General features: G+C 37.8%; 1 protein-coding gene across 3 annotated transcripts; it reads left to right on the top strand.

The window, feature by feature from the left end:
• Positions 1 to 78: 78 nt before the first annotated feature.
• Positions 79 to 27,119, top strand: XPOT (exportin for tRNA). 3 transcript variants are annotated; one of them, XM_082771140.1, is made up of 25 exons: positions 79 to 251; positions 2,439 to 2,575; positions 4,409 to 4,491; positions 5,493 to 5,549; positions 7,147 to 7,216; positions 8,105 to 8,323; positions 8,924 to 9,108; positions 9,488 to 9,656; positions 11,001 to 11,237; positions 11,542 to 11,580; positions 15,007 to 15,069; positions 16,032 to 16,156; positions 17,052 to 17,196; positions 17,356 to 17,475; positions 17,654 to 17,748; positions 18,490 to 18,559; positions 18,983 to 19,221; positions 19,750 to 20,035; positions 21,648 to 21,837; positions 23,083 to 23,199; positions 23,283 to 23,398; positions 23,909 to 23,956; positions 24,749 to 24,820; positions 25,920 to 25,976; positions 26,516 to 27,119. In XM_082771140.1, exons 2-25 carry the CDS (start codon positions 2,516 to 2,518, stop codon positions 26,540 to 26,542), a joined length of 2,889 nt encoding a protein of 962 aa, XP_082627266.1. In that variant the 5' UTR covers positions 79 to 251; positions 2,439 to 2,515; the 3' UTR covers positions 26,543 to 27,119. The 3 variants fall into 3 exon arrangements, 2 of the variants coding, with proteins under 2 accessions (XP_082627266.1, XP_082627267.1); XM_082771141.1 differs by lacking the exon at positions 79 to 251 and adding an exon at positions 402 to 1,008; XR_014318419.1 differs by lacking the exons at positions 24,749 to 24,820; positions 25,920 to 25,976; positions 26,516 to 27,119 and adding an exon at positions 22,912 to 22,982.

Raw genomic sequence — 27,119 nt, 5'->3', positions numbered from 1 at the left:
GCGCCGCGGGGCACGCTGGGAGTTGTAGTCCCGCCGCACCGCTGAGGGGCGGGGGCACCTCTTCCCGGACGCGTGAGGGCCGCGGCGCCTCCCCTTGGGCGTCTTCCTCCCCCTCCTCCTCCTCCTCCTCCTGCAGCCGCCGCCAGCCGAGGCGGCGCGGCCCGGCCCGGCCCTGCCCGCTCCCTATGCTCGTGGCGGCCCCGGAGCTGCGGGGCGGGAGCGGCCGCGGCCATGGCGCAGTGACCGGGAAGGTAACGGCGGGGGGGGGGGGAGGGGCAGGGGCAGGAGCGGGGCCTCGCCGCTCCCCGTCAGGGGCCGCCGGGGTCGGGGGGGACCGGAGGGGCCCGGGGGGGGCCCGGGGGACACGAAGCAGCGGGCACGGCGCCTGCTGGGCCCCGCGGGGCCGCCTGCGAGGCGCTGTCAGCCAACAGCAGCGAGGCGAAACTCCGCCGTGTTGTGGCAGCGCCTGCCGCGCAGCCCTGCGGTAACTTCCCAGGGTAGCGGCGAGCGCTGTTTGCAGACAAAACTGCCTCTAACAGCGTGCCTGGTGTTACGGCAGGCTGTATGTTTCGATTGAGTTGGTAAATTATCTCAAAATTGCAGCCAGGCCCTGCTTTCCAAGCGTAATTTCTCTGTAAAATGCATCTGTGCAGGAGAAGCGGCTCGCTGAGCTAAACCCAGGTGCCAGGAGAAGCTGTGCTGTTAGGCTGGCTGGCCGGGCCTTTTCAGAAAGCTGGCCCATTAATCGTCCTCAGGAGCGGGGTAGTCCATCCAAAACCTTCAGGAAAGGGTATTTGGTACAGGATCACATCTTAAACGTGCTCACGGAGCATATGCGAGGCTAGCAGAACCGCCTGGCCTCACTGGTAGCTGGACACGTGAGGAGAACGCGTTTTGAGCCAGGTTGTTTGTAACAGCAGAGCCTGTCACCTGTGTGTGGAAGATTCCTGTCTTTCAGGCCAAGGATCCAGTGATATCAGTGGGAAAATATGCCAGAAATATGCTGCTGTAAGTTGAAACAGCTCTACTTGTGTAACCGTGTGTGGACCAGGCCCCATCTGAAAGATGCTGTCCAAAAAAGCATTTTTTCCTACAGCGTTTTACTTTTTTTTTCCCCCCCTCGTCTGGCTGTTCTGGTGGTTGGTTATGGGGAAAACAAGCTGGGGACGCAGAGGGAGAAGCCTCAGCAGAGCAGCGCTAATCCCTAAAGGTTTTGACCCCGCGCGGGATTGCTGTGTGTCGTAAGGCAGCGTGCAGAGCTCGTTTTGCCACGAGTCACTGCTTTGTTCCAGACTTTCTGGTTTCTGTGCTGCCACAACCTGCATTTTTGTGTGCGCGCCCGCTTAATTTGGGGTATTAAATTGCCTTTCGTGATGCATTTACTTATCATAGGTTCTGCAATGGCTCTCATAGGAATGTCTGTCCGATGTCACAGCAAATGCTGGGCTTTCCCTCCCAGGCGAGCTCGCTGTCACCGTGCCACTTTCTTCAGGGGGGAGGGCGCAGAGAGCACGCACCGGGCACGTCACGCTAAGAAATCGGAAATCCTACCTATAGGCATGGAGGCAGTTTCAGACCACAGTTACTTTGTGCTTCCTCTCTTCCTCTCGTCTGTCTTCCTTTCCCCTGCCTCCTACGTGCTTACATAACGAGGCCTTGCTTCAGGCCTGATTAATGATGTTACCACGTGGGAATTTTTTTTGATGGCTAGGTGGATTTTTGTCCCCTCTTGCTGTCTGACAGCATCTGCGTATTTGACAGAGACTTTTTTTTAATCCACTGTGTTTTATCCAGAGCATTACAGAACAGCTTATAGAGACACAATCTCTGGAATATTTGTCCAGCTTGCTTGTTAGTTTTACACCAAAATTTCTAAATAAAAATCATCACTAGTAAATCAGCACCCATTAGCAGAAGCAGGCAGCTTTGTTAACAGCTCAGTATGATGTATTTTGTGGTTAACATCTATGACACTTCTGCAGCGTGCCCTTGCTTTAGAAGAAAGACCTCCTAATGGGTTTGTTCCCCAGGGGAAATACTTTACAAATGGTTTTATGAAGCATCTTAACAATATTTTAGAGATGAGTAGAGAAGCTTAGTTTTGCAGTTGCTAAGCTTGTGGGGTAAAAAAATACTGTTGTGTATCATTGAAGTAGATGATTTATGCTTATGTCATATCATGATGAGTCTTCACGTGCTTGAAATTTAAGTTCCAGCCTCTCAGTTAAGTGCTTCACCTTATGGCCCTTCTCTGTTATCCAAGGGTGGTTGAAGGAGTTTGAATTTTGTTTTCCATATCAGAAAAATGCATGCTCATGCTGTGGGGGAGTCCGTGCTGGGTGTCTGCGACTTGTGTGCAAACGTCTGTGGTTGCTGCTGTCCTGCGTTTAATTTTTATTGCCGTGCTGAGCAAATAAAATCTCTTTCTCTGTTTTCAGATGATCGTAGGCTCTCCTCTAGAAGAAGCGGGCAAACCTGTTAGTAGGAGTAGGAAACACATCGTATAGCAGTAGAGATGGATGAACAAGCCCTTTTGGGGCTAAACCCAAATGCTGATGCAGACTTCAGACAAAGAGTATGTAATTAACTCGCGTATCTCTCTAATAATTTGGGATGTTGCTTCACTGAAAAGTCTAATACTTTCTTGATTGTTATCTGGTTAACCAGCACAAAGGGTTTGTGGTGGCATGTGCAAACTGTCATGTTGCAGGCATGCATGTAAGCTGAAGGAGTTTGTTTCCAACTCCGTGAAGTTACAGTTAATATGCACAGAATTTATTTCTCTGGGCTCTGGCTTTTCCAGTCCTTTCAATTACCTGTACTTGTTGCTCAGTGCCTTATGCAGGTTCCCACAGAATGAAAAGCAGCCACTGGAAACAGAGTTGCTTAAAATTGCCCTTTAATTCTTAGGTGGGGATTGTTTTTTTGTGTGGTTTTATTTTTATTATTGTTTGAATGGATTGCCTACCTTCAGTGTCTTGTAATGAAACATCAGTTTTTGAACTGTGGTGAAGCTTAGAGTAACTTAAGAAAATAATCATGGTAAGTGGTAACAGTTATGTGATACGAGAGATGCTGATGTGGCAAGGCATTACTGTAACTATTTAATGAGTAAAGGGTTCTGCTTACTCATTGCTGCATACAGGATGACATTCAGTAAAATCCTTCAGAAATGTGGATACTCAATATCTTTTGGTGTTCATGAAACAAATCCCAGAATGTGTAAGGCAGTCACAAACGTAGTTTGCTGCATCCCGGTATTGCTAAGCAGCTCGGTAAATATGTTTATTGTGGGTGTTTGTCCTTCCTGAAAAGAGGGATGTAGCCAAACTTTAAAGTTTTGTTAACAGAATGTGACTATCAAATTTGAAGCTTACAAATTCCTTGACATTTTAACCATGCAATCTGCATAGTTCTGAAATATTTTATACTAAAAGGTGACATATTTTTTTGCTATTCATGCAAAAAGGGACTTTACGTAAAGTGCATCTCAAGCATCAGCTATTACAACTGTTCAGTAGAAGGATATTGCCAGTGCTGTCTACAATGAACTCTTGTTTTAAGATCTTCAACTCCCTGAATAATCACTTTGTTGAATGTAAACAGTTATGTTAGTGAAAAAGTAAGCTTGAAAGACAAGCCTTCATAGGCTTAAAATAACGTGTCAATCAAATCTGTTTCAAAAATTATTTTACTGTTTTGTATAGCAAGGCACACTAAATCTTAAAGCAGTTGGATTGAGTTAGCTGTTTTCAGGAGGTTCTTAGAAGATCTGATTAACAATTTGGGTGTCTACAACTTGACTGAAGTAGACAGTTCTTTCCAGTCTCTTTAATAGGTTCACACACTGATGTTTGTCAGGTGGTCAGTGAATGACTGTGTTTGAATGCTGCTTGAGATGCAGAAGGCAACCAAAACTGTGCAACAAAAATAGTGAGATTTTTCAGTGAATTTTTTCAGTGAAAAACCTGAATTTTTAACTTGGACTTGAACTTCCACCCTTGGAAGTTGTATTTAAAACCCAAGTGGACAAGGCCCTGAGCAGCTTCTCCTAGCTGACCCTGCTTTCAGCAGGCAGTTTGGACTGGACTATCACCAGAAATCCCCTTTAACCTCACCAGTTCTGTGAATCTGACCTTTTTAAATAGAAGTAACAGAAACCTTTGTATTGAATGTACAGTGGGGGTGGGTACCTGTAGGGTTAACATTTGGAGAAACACTTGTGTTGTGGTAATGAGGAAGCCACATAAAAGCCTCTTTCCAAATACCGTTTGTGTTTTTTTTGAAGGAGAGGTGTTTAAATGTGTGTCCAAGTGTGAATAAGATGTCTTGCTGTGGGTTTTTTGTTTGTTTGTTTGTTTTTGTATTTTTTTGGCTTTCTCATTGGTTCTTACTTGAATATTTGCAGGCGCTAGCCTACTTTGAGCAGCTCAAGATATCTCAGGATGCTTGGCAAGTCTGCGCAGAAGCATTAGCTCAGAGTATATACAGGTAATGTGGATAAGAATCGTTGCTTATTTTCACTAGTAGTATGTTTGGGTCTTTGGGGTGTTTTTTGTTTTTTTTTTATCTTTAAAGCATAATTAGCAAACTGTAAATTGCTGAAAGTTAATACGGTCTTCATGCCATTCTTAGTATCACTGTTAATCTGTGATTTCCATATAATGTCTTTCAAGGAAGAATAATGTATAAATAAAACTCAATATTAATTTGGTAGCTTAAAGATTGCTGCGTTACGAAATCCAGGACAAAAAAAAATGCATTCGAGCTCACTGAATGCATCCCCATTCAGTTCTGGGGAGGGGAGGAGTGCTGATGCTGTTGTGAGAATATAGGCTTTATATGCACTAAGCTAAGGAACAGTGCCTCAGCCCTTTTCAAAATGCAAAGTGTCGTCATCCCTATTTTTGTACAAAGTTGTGTATTTGGATCTCAAATAATAGGGTGTTGCTGTGTCATACAGTAATGCAAGCTGGAAGGAAACTCAGGGATGTATCTCTCCCAAATAATATCAGTGATTTATAGCGAACACTTCTTTTTCAAAAGATTCTTTAAAGCTTCTCAGACTCCAGCAGGTTATGCAGTGACTAATAAAACCATGCAACATTTGTAAAAAAAAAAAAAAAAAAAAAAAAAAAAAAAAGCATTTTGTAGTCTCTGTTTACCAAAATACAGTGATTCATACAATTGTTAGTTTTTTTAAAGGCAGGATGCAATACGTATTGTAGTTGATGTTCAATGCCAAACTCATAGCATGATAAATTGGTGAATATAGAAAAAAATATTATAAGAGGGAATATCAACATTGCACATTTTTTTTATCAAACGAATTGCTGGAATATTTGCTGGTTTTGCATAGACTTTATCTTTAGTGCACAGTAGTTCTTGAATTGCCAAAGGCACCACCTGGTTGTAATATATGAGGCATTTTGTTCTTCACAGAGAAGTGTGCCATACTGCCACATCTAACGGAATTTTGTCTTCTTTTCTAGTGATGATCACATCAAGTTCTTTTGCTTTCAAGTTCTGGAACATCAAATTAAGTTCAAGTTAGTAATCTTTCTTGATAGCAACCATATAACACTCTTTTGATTTTCTTTTTATTCTGCTTGCAAATAGACTTAAAATGGGATGTCGTTCCTGAATAAAAGCTTTCAGAACCTTTATTCTGCAAACCATTACCTCAGTGTGGTTGATGAGCTTAATTCATCGCCCAGGACTACTTCTTGTATTCCTTCAGCTTTTCCTGGGAGAGGAGTAGCTGGTGTCTTAGCAGCATGCTCTGCCTAGCTAGTCTAATGCTTGCCTCATGACTGCCCAACACCGACCTGATCACCAAGTGTGGAATGAAACTTACTTAGCATTGCCCTTTAAGCCTTACTCCACACTCCCGTTGATTTTTGCAAAAAAATAAATAAATAAAAAGTTTAAGTCCTGCAAACAGCAGCCTTACTCAGTACAGAATCCTGGACTCCAGACAAAGCCTTATTCATGCAGTAAGCATGGCAGAGATGTGAGGAAGTAGTGCTTTCACTGTGTAGTGTTACTGTAGCTTCATGATTTTAGAACAAAATAATTTGAAATAGCAAAAGTTTAGTTGCGTGGAGCTATATTTATTTCATACTTGGGGCTCCTTTGGTGTCTGGGCTACAGCATCACAGCAGAGGTGTCTGCCTCTGGGATATCAGTGTGGCTGGTTGCAATACACTGAACATGTGGGCCAGGCTTCAGATAGAAATAAGATGTATAGTGCAACTGAGGCTCACAATTACGTATCAGAGCAAGAATTAAAGCCTTATCTTTTAGAGATTTTATTAACTTGGTCTTACCTCATTGTCCGCCTTCGTCTGCATGTGTCACTTCTGTCATCTGCTTCTTACAATGTTTTTTCTCGTTTTCCTGCATCGTGTTTTCAGTGGGGTTGCTTTTTTCTTCTCCTCAATGACTAGATACTTTGACAGGAACACTGAGATCACATTCAGCAGACATTTCTGTCAGGGGGTGTTCCAGAGCTATAGCACACTGGAGAAGGAATGGCAGAAAGAGTCTTCTCAACTTGCCTAGTCCTCAGAAGGAGTATGTGTGGGTAGTATTTGAGTTGGGCTGGTTATAACATAGAATTCTGCCAAGACTTGTGCGTGATGCAAAGCAGAATTCCTTGCTTGCTTTGCTTTTCTTGTTTTGACGTACATGTGGTAATAAATGTCTTGTAGGGTCAGATCAGTGAAGGACTTCCTTGTGATCACTATTGTCAGAGTCTTCAAATAGCGTAGTAATCAAATTTGGGCATATACAAATGTTATTCGTTCTCCCCATGGCTTACAGTCAAAGGTGTGTTTATGTTAGGGTCATAAGTCCTGTCCCTTGTAGAAGGGCAGACTTCCTGCAAAATTTCAAACTCCTACTCTGATAAAGGAGGTATTAAAGAATTATATCTCCAAGCATGAATACAGGCAAAATGTTTTTCCTTATTTTAATACATCTTTTATTCAGAATTTTAATATGTTAATAGCTGTGTAAATTCCTTTTTCTAGGAATCTTTAATTTACACTAATGTGTAGCATAGTTACTAAACTTTTTTTTTGTTTTACCGAATGTTGCACTTTCCATGAAGCAGTCATAGTTTGATCTCATGCTTTGTTTCAGATACTCTGAACTTACTGAAGTCCAGCAGCAGCTAATTAGGGAAACGCTTATAACATGGCTGCAAGCCCAGGTAGGTGTGTTACTTTACACCAGTTCTGCACGGTAGGCTAACATAGTGCATTCAGTGCAGGCTAAGTGGCTAATCTGCCATTTGAGTTTAAAAATATATTCCTGAAGATATGCAGTATGAGACAGTAAAAAACTGTTAAGATGCTTGTATTTTTTAGATTTTTTTTTAATTATATCTTGTAAGGAAGTCTGTGCTTGAACTTAACACTAAATATAAAATTCTTATGTCAGATAATGATTGCGGTTTAACTACTGTGTGCGAAGTAAGGAGCATTTAAAGTTTCCCTTTAGAGAGGTATAATCTAGATTCCCGATGTCCTTGAGTGTCTAGAACAGGAGTGGTAATTGTGTTTTCACAACACTCCTGGCCTGTGTCCTGTCTACTTAGAATGCTGGCAGGTGTTTGTAAATGAAAGGATGAGACTGCTCGCATTACCTGCTCTGGTAATGCTGTGGTAGTGTATTGGCTACTCTTTTTATGGACTGAGTTACTGCAGCTGAAGTTATAGTATCAGTTGGACCCAAGAGTTTGGAATCTGCAGAACTGTGCAGTGAGCTGATGCAAGTCTTTGCCTACACCTGCCGTTCTCTGGCTCTCCTTCCAATATCATTCCAATTCCAAATTGACATTTATTTTTTTAATAGTATGCTTAATATTTTTGTACTGAATGAAAACCTTAGGACTGTGTCACCAAGAATGTTTTCCCTGCTTCATTATAACTTAGCTAATTTTTTTTTTCAAAATCATTAGAAAGTAAGGCTTTTTATAAATCTCAGCTGATAAAAGGAGGAAAGCAGTACCTTAATCACTGTATGGAGATCAACAAGCATATCTGATTTTTCTCGAATTTAGTAAAAATTTACAAATAAAGTATGTTTTTTCTACCAGATGCTGAATCCCCAGCCTGAGAAGACTTTTATTCGCAACAAAGCTGCACAAGTCTTTGCATTGCTTTTTGTTACTGAATATCTCACAAAATGGCCCAAGTTTTTTTTTGATATTCTATCAGTAGTTGATCTTAATCCACGAGGCGTGGATATGTACCTCAGAATCCTGATGGCTGTTGACGCTGAGCTGGTAGACCGGGATGTTGTTCATACATCAGAGGCAAGTTATTACTTCACGTTAATATTTGTTTTGAAGTTCAAAAAAATTCGCTAATTGCAGCAGAAGACAGAAGTTTTCTTTTTTTTTTCTTTCCTATGACAACTCTGCCTTGGAGCCATGAGGTGGTTTAGATCCAAAGCCATATGTTGTTTAATGCTTTTTTTGATTCCATACTTCTCAGTTAATGCATTTTTTGCGTGAAGAGCAAGCAAACAAAAAGTAAGGAGCTGAGTTAGCCAACATAATGTTAGACTTGACTCATTTTATAACGTTAATTTCTACTACTGCGTTTTTGAAGGAGTCCTAACATCAAAAGTCCATTTAATCATCTGGAAGACTTCTTTCTCCTTTGCCTTTCTTCAGTGTTTGGGCATTGTGGTAGGAAAAAAAAGGGGGGGAAAAAAGGGGGAAGGGGGGAGAAAACTAGGGCATTTTTCTTTTCTTACAAGAAAAAAAAATGCTCTTTTTGGGCATTTGATTTGAGTTGTTTATCTAGTTATGACATGGAGTTTCTGGTATTGGGTGCAAAAATGATACTAGTTTGAAAAAATGCTGCTGATCTGTGACAGGATTGATTTATCCTGTTTCCTGTGTTGATAGGAGGCTCGTAGGAACACTTTATTAAAAGATACTATGAGGGAACAGTGCATTCCAAGTTTGGTGGAATCGTGGTACCAAATCTTACAAAACTATCAGTATAATAACTCGGAGTTGACATGCCAGTGCCTTGAAGTAGTTGGAGCTTATGTATCCTGGATAGATTTGAGCCTGATAGCTAATGAAAGGTAAGGATTTTTTGATGGGATATCTTTGGGGGGAGAGGAGATAGCACAGGACTTGCTAGTATGTTGTCTGTATTTCTATGGAACTACATTAAAACTTGTCTTTGAATAGAGATTTTAATTGCATATAAATGTTTGGGTCTTCTGTTTCTGAAGAGCAATTGACTTGGCAAGCCAAACTGATATAACGGTAAAAATAGACACTTTAGAGTTTGCTGAGTTGTCCTTAAAATGTGTAACGTGCTGGGTTTAATCAGTACAAAAGACTTTATAATGGTTTCTTTTTAATAAGACATTTTAAATATTCACACAAATAATACAAAGCTTCTATATGATGCTACTGTGTACTTTTAAATATAAACTCTTTTTTTTTTTCCCAAAGGTTTATAAATATGCTGCTAGGTCACATGTCTGTGGAAGTTCTCCGGGAAGAAGCTTGTGATTGTTTGTTTGAAATTGTAAATAAGGGAATGGACCCAATTGATAAAACAAAATTGGTTGAATCTTTATGTCAAGTATTACAGTCTGCTGGCCTCTTCAGTATTGATCAGGTTTGTAAATTGCTTTTACAATAGGAATGAGGTTTCAGACGGTTCTTAAATAAGCAGCTTAACAGAAAACTGTCAAACTAAGTCCACAAATATCGAGAGAATTAGCTGTGCTTCTCTGTCAATGTTAAACGCTTTTTGCACTTTTCTCATACTTAAATTAACAGCTCTTTATTAATGTACCTTACTCATTTAAAGTACAGTCACTGCATTTTGTTTGTCTTCAGCATGAGGTGTTTTTTTTTGTTTTTTTTTTTGTTCTAGAAGGTGTTCTGTAACTCCTATTCCTCTCCTGAAGCGTGGCGTGCATACTGTTTATATCACTTCTATGACTTGTTGCCTTGTATCCTCCATTGTGATTGACTCTGTAATGGATATTTTAGCCAAGGTGTTTTAAGAATATAGCCAAGGCAGAAGTTTTTAGTGCAAGATGTTAGTCTAACTTTTTCAGGTCACGTGTGCTGTTATGCATGGCTGCACCATCAGACATGAGGCTTGAAATTCTTATCTGGGAGCTGGAAAAATACATCCACCAACCAAACACATATTCCCCATGAGGTCGTAGTACTTCAGGAATAACTGTTTGCTATGTGCTATGGAGATAGAGGAAGTTCTTAGTTCTTAGTTCTTAGTTCTTAGTTCTTGGATTACAAGGCAGTTTTCTCTTTATTGAGAAGTCTGCATCCAATATGTGCTCCTTTAGAAAGCAAAAAATGTGCATTCATCCATTCAGGAGTCATTTCTCTAAAAACCTCTGAAGATCTCAGTCTTTCAGAGAGACTTGGTATTGCTCTGCCTTTGTACGGCTCTGACAGGGATTAAAGCATCCATTTGGGATGACTGATCTAGCAGTGTTTCTCAATTCTGATTAATGTATTTCTGCAAAGGAAAGCCATAAATATTAACTAATCACTCGCTTTTACAGCCAGTACTGACTGTTGCTTGTTATCAGTATTTCTAAGTAAGGCACAGCTGTTAATTCTTTGAAGTTTTCCCATAAAGTTTTTCCTCTTATACAGACTAAAATTTATGGTAGCTATGTGCTTCCTCTTTTATTTTGAACCTGCTAGCCAGCTTCTTGCTGTAAAGCAAAAAGTGAAACAAGCTAATTTGAAGAGATGAGCAAACTACTTTTGCATAATGGAGAGCAGGCAGCTCCCTAGCATTGCTTTTCCTTTTCTCTCTAATCTCCGGAGAACACAAACCAGATAATTATACTTTCCATCTGGGAGTCAAATGTTGGTTTTACTTCTACTACATGCTAAATGTGGGTAGTACCATTGGTAAGCTCATGCCATTTAAACCTGATCTCTGCTAGTATTTTTAATCGGATATCTTTTCTTACAGGAAGATGATGTGGATTTTCTGGCCAGATTTTCGAAGCTGGTCAATGGAATGGGGCAAGCTTTAATAGCTAGTTGGACTAAACTGATAAAAAATGGTGATATGAAGAGTGCTCAAGACACTCTGCAAGCTATTGAAGCAAAAGTGTCCCTAATGTTGCAGCTGCTCATTCATGAAGATGATGACATCTCATCTAATATCATCGGCTTTTGTTACGACTACCTTCACATCTTGAAACAAGTAAATATGTCTGGCTTCAATTTAACATCATTTTTGATGTATTATTTACTTTTGATTTTGTGGGAATATATGAAGCTAATATTTTTTTTAAGCAGACTTACAACCTTTTGAGTAACTAGTGTTCAGTACATTCAGTTTTATTTAGAAATCTGTAGGAACTGTGTTAAATCTTGCAATAATGGACAGGAGGGTTGTAGATCATATGGCTGTTTAAAAAAATGCAAAAAGCAAACCTGTTTTTTTCTACTGGAAAGTAGCAAAGGAGTTACAATACAAAAAGTAACTCTTGAAATTTCTTTTACAGCTTTCTGCACTTTCAGACCAACAAAAAGCTAATGTAGAGGTAAGTGTTGACTTTCTCTTTACAAAGGCTTCTTATTGCAAAAACACGTTTTGTGTCAGAACTTTTCTTTTTGTTGAAACAAATGATGTATTATTTGTATGCCTTAAAATGTCCAGGCTGACCATGAGTCAGCAATGTGCCTTTGTGGCCAAGAAGGCCAACGGTATCCTGGGCTGCATTCGGAAGAGTGTTGCCAGCAGGAAAAGAGGAGACTGAGGGGAGACCTCATCAATGTGTATAAATATCTGAGGGGAGGCTGTCAAGAGGAGGCAGCTGGTCTCTCTTCATTCGTGCCCAGCAACAGAATGAGAGGCAGTGGGCACAAACAGAAGCACAGCAGGTTCTGGCTGAATATGAGGGGGCACTTCTTTAGTGTGAGGGTGACAGCATGGGCACAGGTTGCTCACGGGGGTTGTGGAATCTCCTTCTCTGGACATATTCAAAACCCACCTGGATGCCATCCTGTGCAATGTGTTCCTGCCTGTCGGGGGATTGGACTAGATGAATTCCAGAGGTACCTTCCAACCCTGTCCGTTCTGTGATTCATATGACAATAATTAAAAGTAAGGACAATATATTCCATCTTCCACTCAATACCTGCAGTTGTTTCTTTAATTAGTAAGCCTCTGTTGAGTTGTGCATAAAGATGAAAGCTATTTAAGTGCTGGTCTTCCCAAGGGCCCTCAGTACCTTAAGCCTATCTTGGTAGGCGTAGATAGAAGACCAAGATAGAAGACATTTTCTCCTGAAGCTTTGTATTTTTTATTGAAACCTGCCATAATCCCAAAGAAATGGAAGAAATATGGGAAGAGTTGTCATTAAATTCAACCCTTGATGGTATCAGATGTTAAACTTATGAAAAGCTGCTGTTCGAATATAACGCTTGTCCTTATGATGAGCAGCTACATGCTAAGCATTGCATTAAGCTTCAGTTTATACATTAGTCACCAAAATCAATAAATAACTGTGTGTCCAGTTTTGGAAGTCGTAAACTTACCTGTTTGTTTTTTCAGCAGTTTTTACATTTTTTCTTCCCTATGACATTTCTGCACCAATGCGGATGTACCAATTTAAATATTATTGGCTTGGTTGGTGCAGGCTCTGCAAGCTCATGTAGCTGACTGCTGTGATTCCTTTTCCTTTACTGAAAAGAAAACTGAGCTGTTCTAACATTAACATTTGAGTTTGGGTAATGTCCAGATTATGTGGATCTGGTTTTGTTTAATGTTTGTTTAAAGTGGATGAGGTAACCGAAGTTTGATAGTGTTACTGAGTCTTTTATTTTTGATACTTTCTCTCTCCTGTTCAAACCAAATTACTACTGCAGCACACGTTAAGGCACTTAAAATTTGAAGGTGGTGCTGTCCAGAACTCTGATTATGTTGAAGTTGCTTTTGTACTGAAGAACTTCCTGTTATAATTATTTCGTAAGTTTCTTGAGGGTTTGTGTTTAATTGAGAAGCAATTGTACCAATCTTTCTTCTTTCATCCAATTCATAACAGGAAAATTTTGAAACAGTCTAAGTCTTTTGGCTGACTTTCTTACCAAGCTTTAAATCATATGCTTAACAACATTCCTTTAAAATTTTGCACCTAAGAAGTTATCACTTTTAACTTGTGCATTATTTGAATGGGAGGAAAGGGAATCCTGTTTATTGTGCCTTTTGAAGTTGCAAAGGTTTTTCTCATCTGCAGGATTACATCTTTAATTCTTAAAAAGACAGCTGTTTCTAGGCATTTCTGGCTACAAGCATACCACATCGACGTTTTGTAATTCTTTTAATTCTTTAATTTTACTTCCTGTAGAGAAGCAGAGAATGCTTACATACGATGCAGACACTTGGTGTCAATAGAAAGCCTGACCACATTCTTGCCATATGACCACGTTCTTCCTCAAACTATTGCAAGTGCCTGCTTATGCAAGATCACCAAGAATTTCATTTCACTGACTCAAGTTTAATTTACCAGCCTGTTTTGGTGTTAAAGAACATACGGTTTTTGCACTTAAAAAGAAAAACATCACGATGAATTCATCAGAAGTTTATTACTATTTTATTTACCCCTTTTTCTTCTTGATTGCTTACCTGACTTTAATGGGTACCTACATTTAGAACCTCCAGTAGTGGAAGAGGATAGCAAAATACTAATTAAGTTGTTGCAGGTATGATCACAGATCTCATTTTCTGTAGTTGAAATAAAAACAAAAAACTGTCAGCTACAGAACTTAACAAATGGTGGGGCAAGTTCTTTTAATCTGGTATTAGGAATAGGGATCAGGTACTCTGTAACACTGATCAAATAGCTGTTATAATTCTGCTGAGTCTTCTCTACCATTTAGTGAGTCCACTCCACGTGTAAGGAACATGGAAATGTCCTGCCCAGTTACCTGGTGCTACTGAATATCCTCTCAGATTTCTAACACTTTGTTGTTGTAATAAACATAAGGAAAAGGCTGCCTCTGACTCAGTTTTAGTTATCTGGGATAGCTTTCTGTTCATTTGGAATGTTTAGATCGAGTACATATTTTTGTAGGCTCCCCAGAACAAACTCTTAAACTAAAGTGAAAATTAAAGTATAACAGATTTTCAAACATCTGTTTTAGCTAGCTGTGTCGGTCTGTTGTCCAGTTTTTCTCCATCCTGAAAAATGTGAATGGAGTTGTGTACTGTATATATTTTAAACATTATATCAAAGTTCTAAAACATAAAAATAATAAGTGCTTTGTAACACCAAAGTGATACATTTAGCATTTGAGACTTCAGTAGAGACTAGATCTAGTCTTTATTCCTGTTTTAGGACTTACAGACAGTCCCTGATAAAGTGAAATTACACATTAGTGCTTGGACAGATCTAACAACTTGCTGCTGTGGAAAAGGGAAGGTTTTGCTGTTCTTATTCTTGTTTGCTGGTCATGGCTGTTGTTCTTGAACCCTTTGCTGAACCAATTCAGATTATTTATTTATTTATTTATTTATTGCCAGATTAACAACCACCTTTCGGAGGTGGTGAGGTATTAGAGAATGTGATGTGATGGCTGAGCTGACCTACCTCTTTTAAAATATGATCTCAGACATCCTGTTTAGCTTCCTCTGCCTAGTTCAGTCATCTCTAATTGTTGTTTTCAGTGTGAACTGAACAGCACGGATTACAAGCAGGAAATACAGCCAGATAATACTGTTAGACAGAGCTCAAAGTCATGCATACCGTTCATCTGGAATGGCATCTGTGTATTTTCTGGATAGAGTCTGTTCTAATATGGGCTGTTAATACTGTTAAACCTCAGAAAATAATAATTCAAATGGGGTTTAAACGCTTACAAATATTTTAACGTTTGCCTTAATGTTTTTCTTTGCTGTAGGATTTTAACTGTTGCTTCTTACCACTTTTCTGCTTCTACCCTTAGTTCTGTCTTCTTCTTTATCTTAGGCAATCATGTTGGCTGTTATGAAGAAGTTGACATATGATGAAGAATATAACTTTGAAAATGAGGTATTGTGTGAATAAACAGGCTAATGCAACTTAAATTACATGTAGTAAAACTTTCTCATGTTTTAAAAAACATATTTTTTGTATGCTAAGGCTATAAAAGTAGAAAGCTAAGGTCTGTAGACTGATTTTTTTTCCTGTGTAGAAAGCTTATTTTTTAACCTGAGATCTGCATAAGATAAAACAACATAGTAAAAGGATATCCAAGCCAGTTTAGTTAACAGAGTAATTCTGGCTGCATTTGTACAGAACTATTCCTAAGTAAATACGACTGTGCTGTTAGCTAAACATAGCTGTTGAGCTGGCTTGTTCACTGCTGGCGTGTTTTTCAGAGTTTGCACGTTTCTGCTGTCACGCAAAAAGATTTGAGAAGCGTTGTGTAATGAAACACTTCAGAGATACTACTTGACCTACTTTGAGTGGAGGAGGCCAAACCCCTGCAAAAATAGCCTAAAAGAGGAGGAATTTCTTTTGATTTCACTTTCTGCCCATGCCAGCCAGCAGTAATGATTGAATGTGTTAGGCATTTTGCTCTGGGCTGTTGAGAGCAATGGTTTTAGAGATTAACATGGACTACGTGTAGTCCAGGTTCACTGTTCCTGTCAGATTCATTTTAAAACTAAGATGCTGAGGAAGAACATCTTCATGAGGAATGAGTCAATTTTCAAGAAACAGGTCAATAATGCTTTGCCAGGAGCATTTTCTTTCTTACACTTTTTGGCTAGTTTTCAGTTTGGAAAGCCTTTTTAGCGTGTTTCTGGACTGAATGCAATGGATCTCAACATATTGCAACCAGACAATAAAGGAGCTAGCTGTTATGTTGCAAGAGCATTATTGAATTTTCAGAGCATGATGTGGTGTTCGCATATATGTACACATTTTTGTTTTAAGTGCAATTGTCTAAAACAGTTCTGGATGTATTTAAGTGTGCAAATATGTACTTAACTGATGTGAATGTTTTGTAGGGTGAAGATGAAGCAATGTTTGTGGAGTACAGAAAGCAGTTGAAACTATTGCTGGACAGACTTGCTCAGGTCTCACCAGAGTTACTGTTGGCATCTGTCCGCAGAGTCTTTAACACTACACTTCAGTAAGATTTTTGGTTTTTAACTTCTTTACATGAATACAATTCTGTTAGCTTTTTTGCCTTTCTTACTCTCAGGGTTTGCACTAAACATAAGCATGGTGTAGCAAGGCAAAGCCTATTGGCAGAATAAGCTAGTTGCAACTCTCTAAGTGTGACTTTGTGTAACTTCATGATAAAAAATCTTTTACTCAGCTTCTTAGAAAGAAGAAGCTTTCCTTGGAAGCCTTAAATGGTATCTGTATTTTGTTCTTCTCGGGGTGTCTGTTCATTTTTGTCATTTAGACCCACACGACATCCATTTGGACAAGTGTTCACTTTACACTGCCAGGAAATGCTTGTGAGATATGGAAAGTTGTTTTTCTGCTAGCAATAGTATTCAAAAATAAAGTTGGATACAGAAGAGAAACAACAGTGAAGTTTTTGTTTAATTCTTACAAAAAGAACAGAACCAATCCTGAGACCTATGCATGTAAATAAGCTAGGTGCCTGGCTAGGTGGATGGCTGTCTGTATACAAGTCAAAATGTAGTGTCACCAGTGCCTTCCTTGTGCCTTGCTTTTCAGTGAGCACTCTCTTTAAGTGAAGGTGAATGCCTTGTTGACACATCAAAGTAGGCTTTTGTGCCTAAAGAAACACTTGGAAAAATCTGTAGCTTTTAAGCTGAAACTGGTCAAAGAAAACTGGTAACATCCAGATGGAGAGGTGTTACATCTGTGGATAAGGTCTTCAGAAGCATCCTGAAATACTGCATTAGGTCTTACAGTATTTATTTTCTTAGCTGAAACCTACTCTTTTTATGCTATGTGTCTGAATATTCAAAAGAATATTTTAGTGTGGTGGAACTGTGATTATTTCATAATCTTTGTTGACTAATGTGATTTTATTGTTGTTTCTCTAGAAATTGGCAGACTACGCGATTTATGGAAGTAGAGGTAGCGATAAGGCTGTTGTATATGTTGGCTGAGGCTCTTCCTGTATCTCATGGTGCTCACTTCTCTGGTGATGTTACAAAAGCTACGGCTTTGCAAGATATGATGAGAACGGTAAGCATGTGTGATGTGGGAGCTATTTAAAAACGATGATAAAGACTGAAACGTTTCAGTTCAAATGACTTATATTAATTACCAGCATTTCAACTACATTGTACTATTTTAATGCTATAAATGGGTAAAGTACTAACTTGCTAATGCTTCTATTTGTAGCTAGTGACTTCTGGCGTTAGTGCCTATCAGCATACATCAGTGACTCTGGAATTCTTTGAAACTGTGGTTAGATATGAAAAATTCTTTGCTGTTGAACCTCAGCACATTCCAACTGTTCTAGTAAGTTCCTCCTAATTTACATATTCAACTAGTAAGTGTAGATAAGTTTTCTTATATTTAAGAACTTTTCTTCTTTTCTGGACATCACTAAAGATGCTGGCTTTCTTAAATGTTTCAATGACTAGTTTTCCCCACCTTGTTCAGGGATTGTAAGCTGAAGTACTTTTCTTGATTGCAGATGGCGTTTTTAGATCACCGTGGTCTTCGCCATACAAGTCCGAAAGTACGAAGTCGAACAGCTTACCTTTTTTCCAGATTTGTCAAGTCTCTTAAGTGAGTAAAGCTGCTATAGATGTATTCAAATCCTGCAGAAGACTTATGTGTGGTAAAATAGGTGCATCACAGCTGTCACGGAAACAGGCAGGGCTTTAAATGGACTGCTGTGAAGTAATATGACAAAACGGTGCCCTAACAGAGTAGTCTTACTATGTAATACCAACGTAGCAGTGGACAAATTTGTCATCATAGAATGAAGAATTTGAATACATATATTTATCCGATTTTGATTAGATGTTGAAACTAATCAATGATATAGATGTCTGCCTGTTTTTCCTCTCTGTAAGCACAGATGAGAGAGATTTGAATGTTTACAAAATTTATACTTGGAGTTTACTCAGGCCAGTAGAGCCCTTCAGATAGCCCTGTCCTGTTGGTCTTACTTCACAAACATGGCAGGAGAAGCTCCAAGATGGAACAGATTACAGGATTCTTTTTTTTTTTTTTTTTTTAAACTGTTAATGAAAATAGTTACTCTGAGTGATGCTGTTTATGCATATTTTTAAAGAATGAGGGAAAAAAATAAATGCTTATTTTTGTACCATGTATTATTTGGCCCACCACAAGCACCATATCCATAACCCAGGTTTTTCTAAAACTGTGCTCTAATACTTAAAGGGATGTTCTGTATTAGGAAGGTAGTTTAATGTCAAGCTTTACACCTTATGGAAAATGGCAGCAATTTTGTAAAAATGCACACACTTCTAAATAGTGTCATGTACTTTTGTTTTACTTCAGTAAACAAATGAATCCCTTTATTGAAGATGTTCTGAATAGAATACAAGACCTTCTGGAACTTTCTCCTCCTGTGAGTATTTACAGCATTTGTTGTAATAAATAGGGCTTGTGGTTATTCATCAGTGTGCCCAAATACATACTGAATTGTGAACTTAGTACACAAACATTTAAGCACAAATAATTGTCTTGGATGCTGGGGGGAGAGGGGGATGACTTGCATGTTTACATTTGAACCTAACTTTAAGAATCTTACTTTTTTGGATTTCTGGGTGTATAGGCAAAAGAAAAGTAGATAGAAGGTTGTTTGAATTGTATAAACATTTTTGTTCCTTTAAGTATGTTTTGCCTGTGCTTTACACTTCTGCCTAGGTAGAAAAAGAAATAAATAAAGTATTGTAACTGTACTGTAGAGATTAAAGAAAATTGTGATTAAAGAGAAAGTGACTTTGATAGAGGACACTTAGTGAATTACGTCTGTTGTCTTCCATTTTAGGAAAATGGTTACCAAGCTCTGTTAAGCAGCGATGATCAACTTTTCATTTATGAAACAGCTGGAGTATTAATAGTTAACAGTGAATACTCTGCAGAAAGAAAGCAGGCTCTAATGAGGAATTTGTTGACTCCACTGATGGAGAAGTTCAAAGTATTGTTAGAAAAGCTGATGATGGCACAAGATGAGGACAGACAGATGGCACTGGCTGACTGCCTCAATCATGCTGTTGGGTTTGCTAGGTAGGTACTGCACAATATCTGCATGTATTTCTGATTTGAGTAAAAGTTAATTTATTTTTAAGTAATTTAAATGAAAAAATTCATTGGAAGGAGGGTCTGAGTTTCTACCTGTGTTGTATCAATCTAGAAAATCCCTAGTGGCTGTAGAATTTCTTATAGTAGCCCAGAAAATGAGTTAAGTCCCCTTAAAAAAGGCTGTTAAGGATGTATATCAAGAATATTGAGCAACTTGATAATGAACCAGCAGCATCTATACCCTTCCTTATGAAATACTTTCCTCAAGTAATTGTCTGGAGCTGTTCTAATCATATGTTGATTGTGACTTGTTAGAATTTAATTCTCCAAAAGCTTCCAAAGCATAGCCACTTCATATCAAGTATTTTTCTTCTGGTGTCTGGCTCCCATTTCACAAGATGTAATATTTTAGTCCAGTCTATGGATTTTAAAGCATACGTTGTTTTCAGTGTTACTACTTCTCTGTTATATAGAACGTGAGCTTATATAAAACTCGGTGTGTTGCTTTTACAGCCGAACCAGCAAGGCTTTCAGCAATAAGCAAACTGTAAAACAATGTGGCTGCTCTGAGGTATATCTGGACTGCTTACAAACGTTTTTGCCGGCTCTCAGTTGTCCGTTACAAAAGGAAGTTCTGAGAAGCGGTGTCCGCACTTTCCTCCACCGCATGATTATTTGCCTAGAGGAAGAAGTTCTTCCATTCATTCCTTCTGCCTCTGAACACATGCTTAAAGATTGTGAAGCAAAAGATCTTCAGGAATTCATTCCTCTTATAAACCAAATAACAGCGAAATTTAAGGTATGATGTTATATAAGCTTTCTGGAGTCAAATTACTGATGAATAGGTATTTTTCTGGAACCAGCAAAGAGGTGATATGTGTCAGAACCTTGCCTCACATTTATTAATAATGTATATTTCTATGACTCTTCATAGTGAACAGCCTTCAACTACTTCAACTACTTGCATGCATTGCTAGACTCACAGTAATTAATTGTTTTTCTTTGATTAATCTCAATATTTTATGTTGTTTCTGAACTTTTGTGTTTAATATTTAAAAATAAAGTATTACTTGCAGCACAATTTTTTATAGACACAATTAACTTTTTATGATTTACAAGATCTCAGTGCAGTGCTGTTGCCCAAAATGTACACTGAGGCTTAACGCACTATTTGAAACTGATCAACAAATACATATGGAGGTTGAGGCATGAGATGTGCATTGAGACTGGGACCATCAATTTATCTAGCAACAGTTCAGGTTGCAGCCTTTTGGGGGTTACCTAGTCCTAATTTCAACAGTTCAAATGCAAAGCTAATAAAACACATTAACTAACTAACCCGTTACTTAAATAGGTTTAAATAAGTCTTTCAGCAGAACGCAAAATTTAAACTCATAAACAGAAGAAGAAATGTGTTTTGTGAGGAGTAAACAAAGCCATAATACACTTGTGTAAATCTGGTATGTGGGCCTTTCTTTGGAGTATACATCTACAGAGAGAAGGAATTTTTGAAAAATAAAGTATTTGGGAGATTAGAGAAGAAGACTTCAATTGCTCTAGTCATTTCAACAAGTTGTGCTGAAATCATATCAAGATATTTAATGGTAGTCTATGGTGAAGAAGGTATAAAAAATTTGCAGGAGCAAGACTGGATGAATACCAAGTTCAGGTGTAACGCTTAACTTTTTATGGTACTGTACCATTTTTTATCACATTATGTTAAAATAAAGATTCTAGTTTCATTAGGTCCACCTTGGTTTTAAGGTCTTCACCCTCCTCTACTGTAATTCATTCAAATACTAGGAAATAAACATTTGAGTTGTGCCTTTAGGTAACTCTGAGGTATGGCTTAATAGCAACCCCAAGGAATTCTTCAGTTTTTCAAGTCGTTAGTGTTCAACTGCTGTAGTGCCCATGTGTATTTCTGACTGCAGGTAGGACATAAATGACAAGCTTGTTCTGTAATTGCAGTAGTTTTTCAGATCAGGTGAATTTTCTTTAAGTATTGAAAAAGGTGACCTGCTGTTGGTTTTAACATCTTAGAGGTACACTTTTCTGTAACTGCAGTGACTTTATAATAGCCCACCTTTATATTTTGGGGACTTAGAAATAGTCTGCCTGAACAGAAGGATGAGAAATGTGGCAAAAGCTTCTGTTCCAACTCTGAATGAGACTAGCTGAGACTAGATATTTTTGTACAAAAGACTTGAAGTAGGTGGCACATAAGTCAAGATGCAATAATGTTCATGGTGACCCTGATGTGACTTTCTTTGCTGTATGTACTTGGTACATGAAAATATTGACTTTGAAAGTGAATCAAAGCTGAGAATTGTAACAAGCCCTGAAGTTTTAATTTCCAAGTGTCAGTTTCTATAACTGCTTGAGCTCATATTTTCTTCCAATCTCCCCAGACACAGGTTTCACCTTTTCTGCAACAGATGTTTATGCCACTACTTCATGCTATTTTTGAAGTGTTGCTCCTTCCAGCAGAAGAAAATGACCAGTCTGCTGCTTTAGAAAAACAAATGTTACGGAGGAGTTACTTTGCTTTTCTGCAGACAGTAACTGGCAGTGGAATGAGTGAAGTCATAGCTAATCAAGGTAAGTAGCTCAGTTTCTTGACGATGGCACTACAGTGGTTGTCCTCTAAGTTTTGTCTGCTAAAATCGCAAGCCTAGTTCCTGCCAAGTACTATGAACTATGTTAGATAGAATGGACTGATGCAAATATGGTATTACACACTTACCTGTTTTAGCAAGAATTTGGGTCTGTAAAATCCAACTATAGTAGGCATATTCTTCCTATTCATTTTTTTCATTTTGAGTATGATGACTGTGTTTATAAGAAGAATGCTTTGTGCATCATCATGCATTATTGTATTTGATTGGTGAATCAGAGATTAAACAATATTTTCCCCTAGAAAATAATTTAAAAACAGATTGCAGTGTTGAAGCTGCTTGGGAAGGACATTCACAACTCCCAGTTGTAATTCTGTGTTGCTCATTTTCAAAAATACACATCAGTGACTTCTGTAATTTTTATTACTATCACCTGATCTTAACAACTATGTTAAATGTATTGTGACTTATTAAATACGTACTTAATGAGCTTTCTGAAATGCAAATTAATTCTTTTTTCGTAACAGGAATACAAAGCCAAGTGTCCAGTGTCTTGATTCTTTATTAAGTAATTCTCTTGGTCTGGATTCCATCAAAAAGGGAAGGGATTTAAAAAGCTTTAAAGAAACTCATCTGATAGTTGGAGCTCCAACTTCCTCCCCCCATCCTAAACTGCTTGTAATACCAATGGAAAAGGAAAGGATGGTGTTAAGAAGTAGTAAAAGCTTTCTTGAAAGAGGCATTTTGGTAGTTGTAATAGGCCAATATATTTTACAGGAATCAAATAGAAATAAGCATAAAAGCATCACAGAAGTTTGAAGTATGATTTAAAAAATCACCTTTCCCTGTATTGGAAGATAAGTGAATTATTTGGGTGCTGCCTAGTTTAGTTAACTGTCATGTTTGGGTCAAGAGGAGAAAAATGATTTCTAAGCAGATCAAGGTCCCCCCCCTCATCTTTATGTGTGTTAAAGGCCAGAATAGGGGGGGAAAAGCATCTCCAAACTTTGAAAATAAATAAGTAAATAACCTAAATAAGAGTTGTCTTGCATCGTAGGGGAAACTTTCCAAAAATATTTGAAATTTGTGCAAAAAAAGGCTATTTTGAAGTTGAAACATATCTTCCAGGTCAGTATTCTTTAAAAAAATAAAAACAAAAAATTGTGCAGTAGTACAGAAACTCCTAGGTTGCAGGTTTAAATGACAAGCTCCCTTTAATGTGTTTAAGGTGCAGAGAATGTGGAGCGTGTGTTGTTCACTGTCATTCAAGGAGCAGTGGATTACCCAGATCCTATTGCACAGAAGACTTGTTTTATTATTCTTTCGAAGTTGGTGGAGCTTTGGGGTAAGATTCTTTCCATAATTCCTTTGAAGCTGCTTCCGTCTGCGAAGCACCAGTAGGACATGAAATGTTATCTCTCTTTTCAGGAGGTAAAGATGGACCAGTAGGTTTTGCAGACTTTGTCTACAAGCACATTGTACCTGCATGTTTCTTAGCACCTTTGAAGCAAACGTTTGACTTAGCAGATGCCCAGACAGTATTGGTATGTATCACAGTTTGTTTTTTTCTTTTACTCTCATTGCGATGAGGCAGACTGAAGGGAAAAAGAATAATGGCCACGTTGTATTAATGGTTGACTTGTCTTACAAAGAAAATACCTTATTTTTTCTTAATGGGGTACTCGTATGGTTACTTTTTACATGTTGTGGCACTGTATTCTGTAGTTCACCTATGCTCAAAATCAAGCTAGAGAATTGCAGGTTTGAGAATTTAACATTGATCTGTATTACATGCAAACTAACACTCAGTGAAAGTGAACGAACAGGTAGCTCTTCCTTAGGTTGTTTAGGGTTCAGCTGTGACAGACAACTTTCTGGTTAGAGAGGAACAAAAACTGGAAGTAAAGTTTGAGGCTGTTAGTCTTGGGTGAGGGAAAAGAAGGCAACAATGGCATAAACTAGCCCTTGTTTTGGGACTGACTTTAGGATCTTTGGATGTAAATACTTACCCAACAGACTAACTGAACATTCTAACGTTATGCATTACGTTACAGGCTTTATCAGAATGTGCAGTGACATTAAAGACAATTCATCTCAAAAGGGTAAGCTACAGAATACTTTACAAGGAGTAACTCTTGCAGGCTTCTTTTGAATGTTTTCATTAATTTCTAGAAATCAGATACTTATTTAGATTAATTTATATTCTACTTGTATATAAATTAATAGGGTGAATATAATGCTGTGTAGGAATAGAGAATCCAGTACTTCTACGTCTTGATAATATACTGCAAAATATTGACTCCTTAATTAAGGGAGAAAAATCCAACCGCTTGATTGTTGCTGTGTTTAAGTGATCAATAGGCCTTATACTTTTCAATGTAGTACTTCAGCTAACATGAAAGAGCAATTAGAGATGGGAAACCAAGCAGTTTCTGAGTCCATGTTACTGCTACGCCCTTTAACTTGCTGGCTACCTTCTCTCTGGAGTTATTAACAAACTTTCAGAGAGGAGATTGTGTTGAGAAGAACTTAGGGTCTGTGTTCCTTTTTCTCCAGCTAGGACCTTCTTATTGAACTGACTTTTACAATTGACATGTTGCAAATTGACTCTATTGTAAATTTATTTCAGTACAATTTTCAGTGCATTCTGTTGTGTAACAAAAGATACCAAAATGCAGTTGAATTCTTAATGCCAACATTAGGATAATTCTTTTTATTTCCTAACATCTGAGACATCTGTGAACGCTTGGTGTTTGATACACATAGCTTCTCTGTAAAATAGACACATAGACCATCTATTTTAAAACTCTTCTGTACCGTGCAGTATAGGGCTGTGCCTTCCATAAGTATATAGAAAAATATACTTGAACAAATTGTGTGCTGCTTTTCTTTAGGGTCCTGAATGCATTCAATATCTTCAGCAAGAGTATTTGCCTTCTTTGCAAGTAGCTCCCGAGATAATTCAGGTAGGAATTCCCAAAAGAACGTTTGGAAAACTGTTAACGTGCAGAAATTTTTTATGGGAATAAAATGTATACTGACAAAGCTAACCTCCTACTATCCCTCAGTAAAAATTATTCTGATACTGCCTATTGGAATAGGATTCATTTAGTGTAAGGAGTGAAATTACTGCAAGAGTACCTTGCAAAAAAGTCATCTTCCTACTTCAATACAAATAAATTCGTACTTGAATATCAGGAAACTTATAATAACTCAAAAGTAAAATGACGAAGAATGTTGAATGTACACCAAGTGTGGTAATAAAGGCTGTATTCAATGCTAAGCCACAGCACTGGATTTACTGCCAAAATATCATACTACACCAAAGCAGGTGTGGATTTTTTGTGTTTATTTTGAAGTAGTAGATAGTATAAGAGGATTCTCAAAAGTGAGACTTTACACTTGTCCATTGTCTCAACATTAAGCATTGTTAGCCATATGGTAAGCATTGCTGTGAAGAAAGTGTTAGCTGTAGCCTAAGAATTTAAAATTGCAATTAATTTGGGTGCTGTAGTAATCAAGCTTGCTTGAAGTTTTTTAATAAGTACGAATGCCTCCTAAACTGTAGAACTTTCAAGTGGTGTTAAATATACATAAGGATCAAGTATTACCTATTGCTTGCCCCAGTGTTGTTTTCTGGTCTAAGAGTGCAACTTTCAGAAGTGGCAGACATGTTCTGCTGTAATCTAGAGTCACTTCGTGGTGTGTGTGAGAAATATCACTGAAGTGCAAATGTTTGCCTGAAGTATTCATTTCAAAGCCACCAAAAGTTACGAGAAAAGTTAAACGTTCAGAATCTCCTTTACTGCAGTCCTTGCTTCTGTCTATTCCTCTAGAAGTGAACTTCATATTCTGTATTTGACTATACAGTTTTTCCTCATCCCAGAATGCAGTTCTTTTACAACTTTCTTTTTATCCATAACATGCTTTTCTTTGGTTACACATTAAGAAAAATATAAACTAAGATCAATGGCTATACATACAAGATATTTTATATGCTCCTGATATGTCAGGTTGTCTTGTGCTTCATTTACTTCTTTAGTATTTCATTCTTCTCTCTTACAGGAATTCTGTCAAGCACTTCAGCAGCCTGATGCTAAAGTTTTTAAAAACTACTTAAAGGTAAAAGTTTGTTGTTTTTTTTTTCATTAGATCATTTTTAATTCCATTTGAACATTGACACATAATTCATTCATGGCACGTACTTGAAGTAAAATGGAACTACAGAATGTCCTAACATGAGACTAAAATTGTATATAAGCTTTTAGTTGCAGTGAACGTTTAAGCAGCAAAAGCAGTTGTATAATCTTTAAGCAGTTACATGAAAGAAGGAGCAGTAACAACAAACTACATCTGTAAAATTGCACTTATGCTTTGCACCTTGCCATTTCCTCAGTAGTTTGGTATTCTTGTGACTTGTGTTACTTAATAATTGAAATAACAAAAAAAAAAAGTTATCCTGTAATTATAGATAATGTGTCATTTCTGAGGGTGTAAATGTCATCAAATAGCACAAGTCACATCCTTGTAACTCATGGTTCATTATGTTAACGTAGAAAATGAGCTCTATCTAATTATCTTACATCTCAAACATGCCATGTCTTAAGTTTGTATTCCTTTTCCTCATTATTATTTTTTTTTTTTTTAATAAATTTTGACAGGTATTCTTCCAGAGAGCAAAGCCCTGAGGAAAGGACTGGAATCTCATGTATCTGTTTCCATAATCAAGAACTCTGGCTGTTAATTTATAAAAATGCTAACTCTTGTGCCATTAAAACTGGTTTTGTTCTTAAAAACTGTTGCTTTGTGCTCACATCAGTACATATTTTAGCCTTTGCTTAAAAAAGAAAGGAAAAATGCAAATGCCCTACTTCCGTGTCTTGAAAATGAAGGTATGTGACAACATGAAAAATTGCCCGTATATCTACACAACACTTTTATTATGTATAGGATGATTTAAGCTTAAGCTGTAACATGTACGGCAATAAAATGACACTTATTTTTGAAATTAAATGTAAAAATCCCTTCAGACCATAGAAATGGTTATTAAAATGTGTACATTTTTGATACTGAGTAAAATGTTTTCATAAGACATAAAAATCCATCTGTTCATGTATGGTGACATGAAAATAAAACAATCAAAGTCATTTTTGTAGATAGTCATTTCATTGAAGTTGTCTTAATGATAAAATATATATATATATACCTCCTATAAAACAGATTGGTTTAATAAATGATTTCATTTAAAAGTAGCCTCTGGTTCTA

The sequence above is a fragment of the Aythya marila genome (assembly GCF_965140915.1).
Source record: "Aythya marila genome assembly, chromosome: 1".
NCBI lineage: Eukaryota > Metazoa > Chordata > Aves > Anseriformes > Anatidae > Aythya > Aythya marila.
Note: the sequence above shows the minus strand (reverse complement) of the source record. Positions and strands in the feature narration are given on the sequence as shown.

Bases quoted from the DNA above. Each gene is read 5' to 3' on its own strand.
- XPOT (XM_082771140.1), top strand. From the start codon at position 2,516: ATGGATGAACAAGCCCTTTTGGGGCTAAACCCAAATGCTGATGCAGAC. The intron at 9,657-11,000 runs GTTTGTAAATTG...CTTTTCTTACAG, and splicing joins GCCTCTTCAGTATTGATCAG to GAAGATGATGTGGATTTTCT. The intron at 16,157-17,051 runs GTAAGATTTTTG...TTGTTTCTCTAG, and splicing joins GTCTTTAACACTACACTTCA to AAATTGGCAGACTACGCGAT.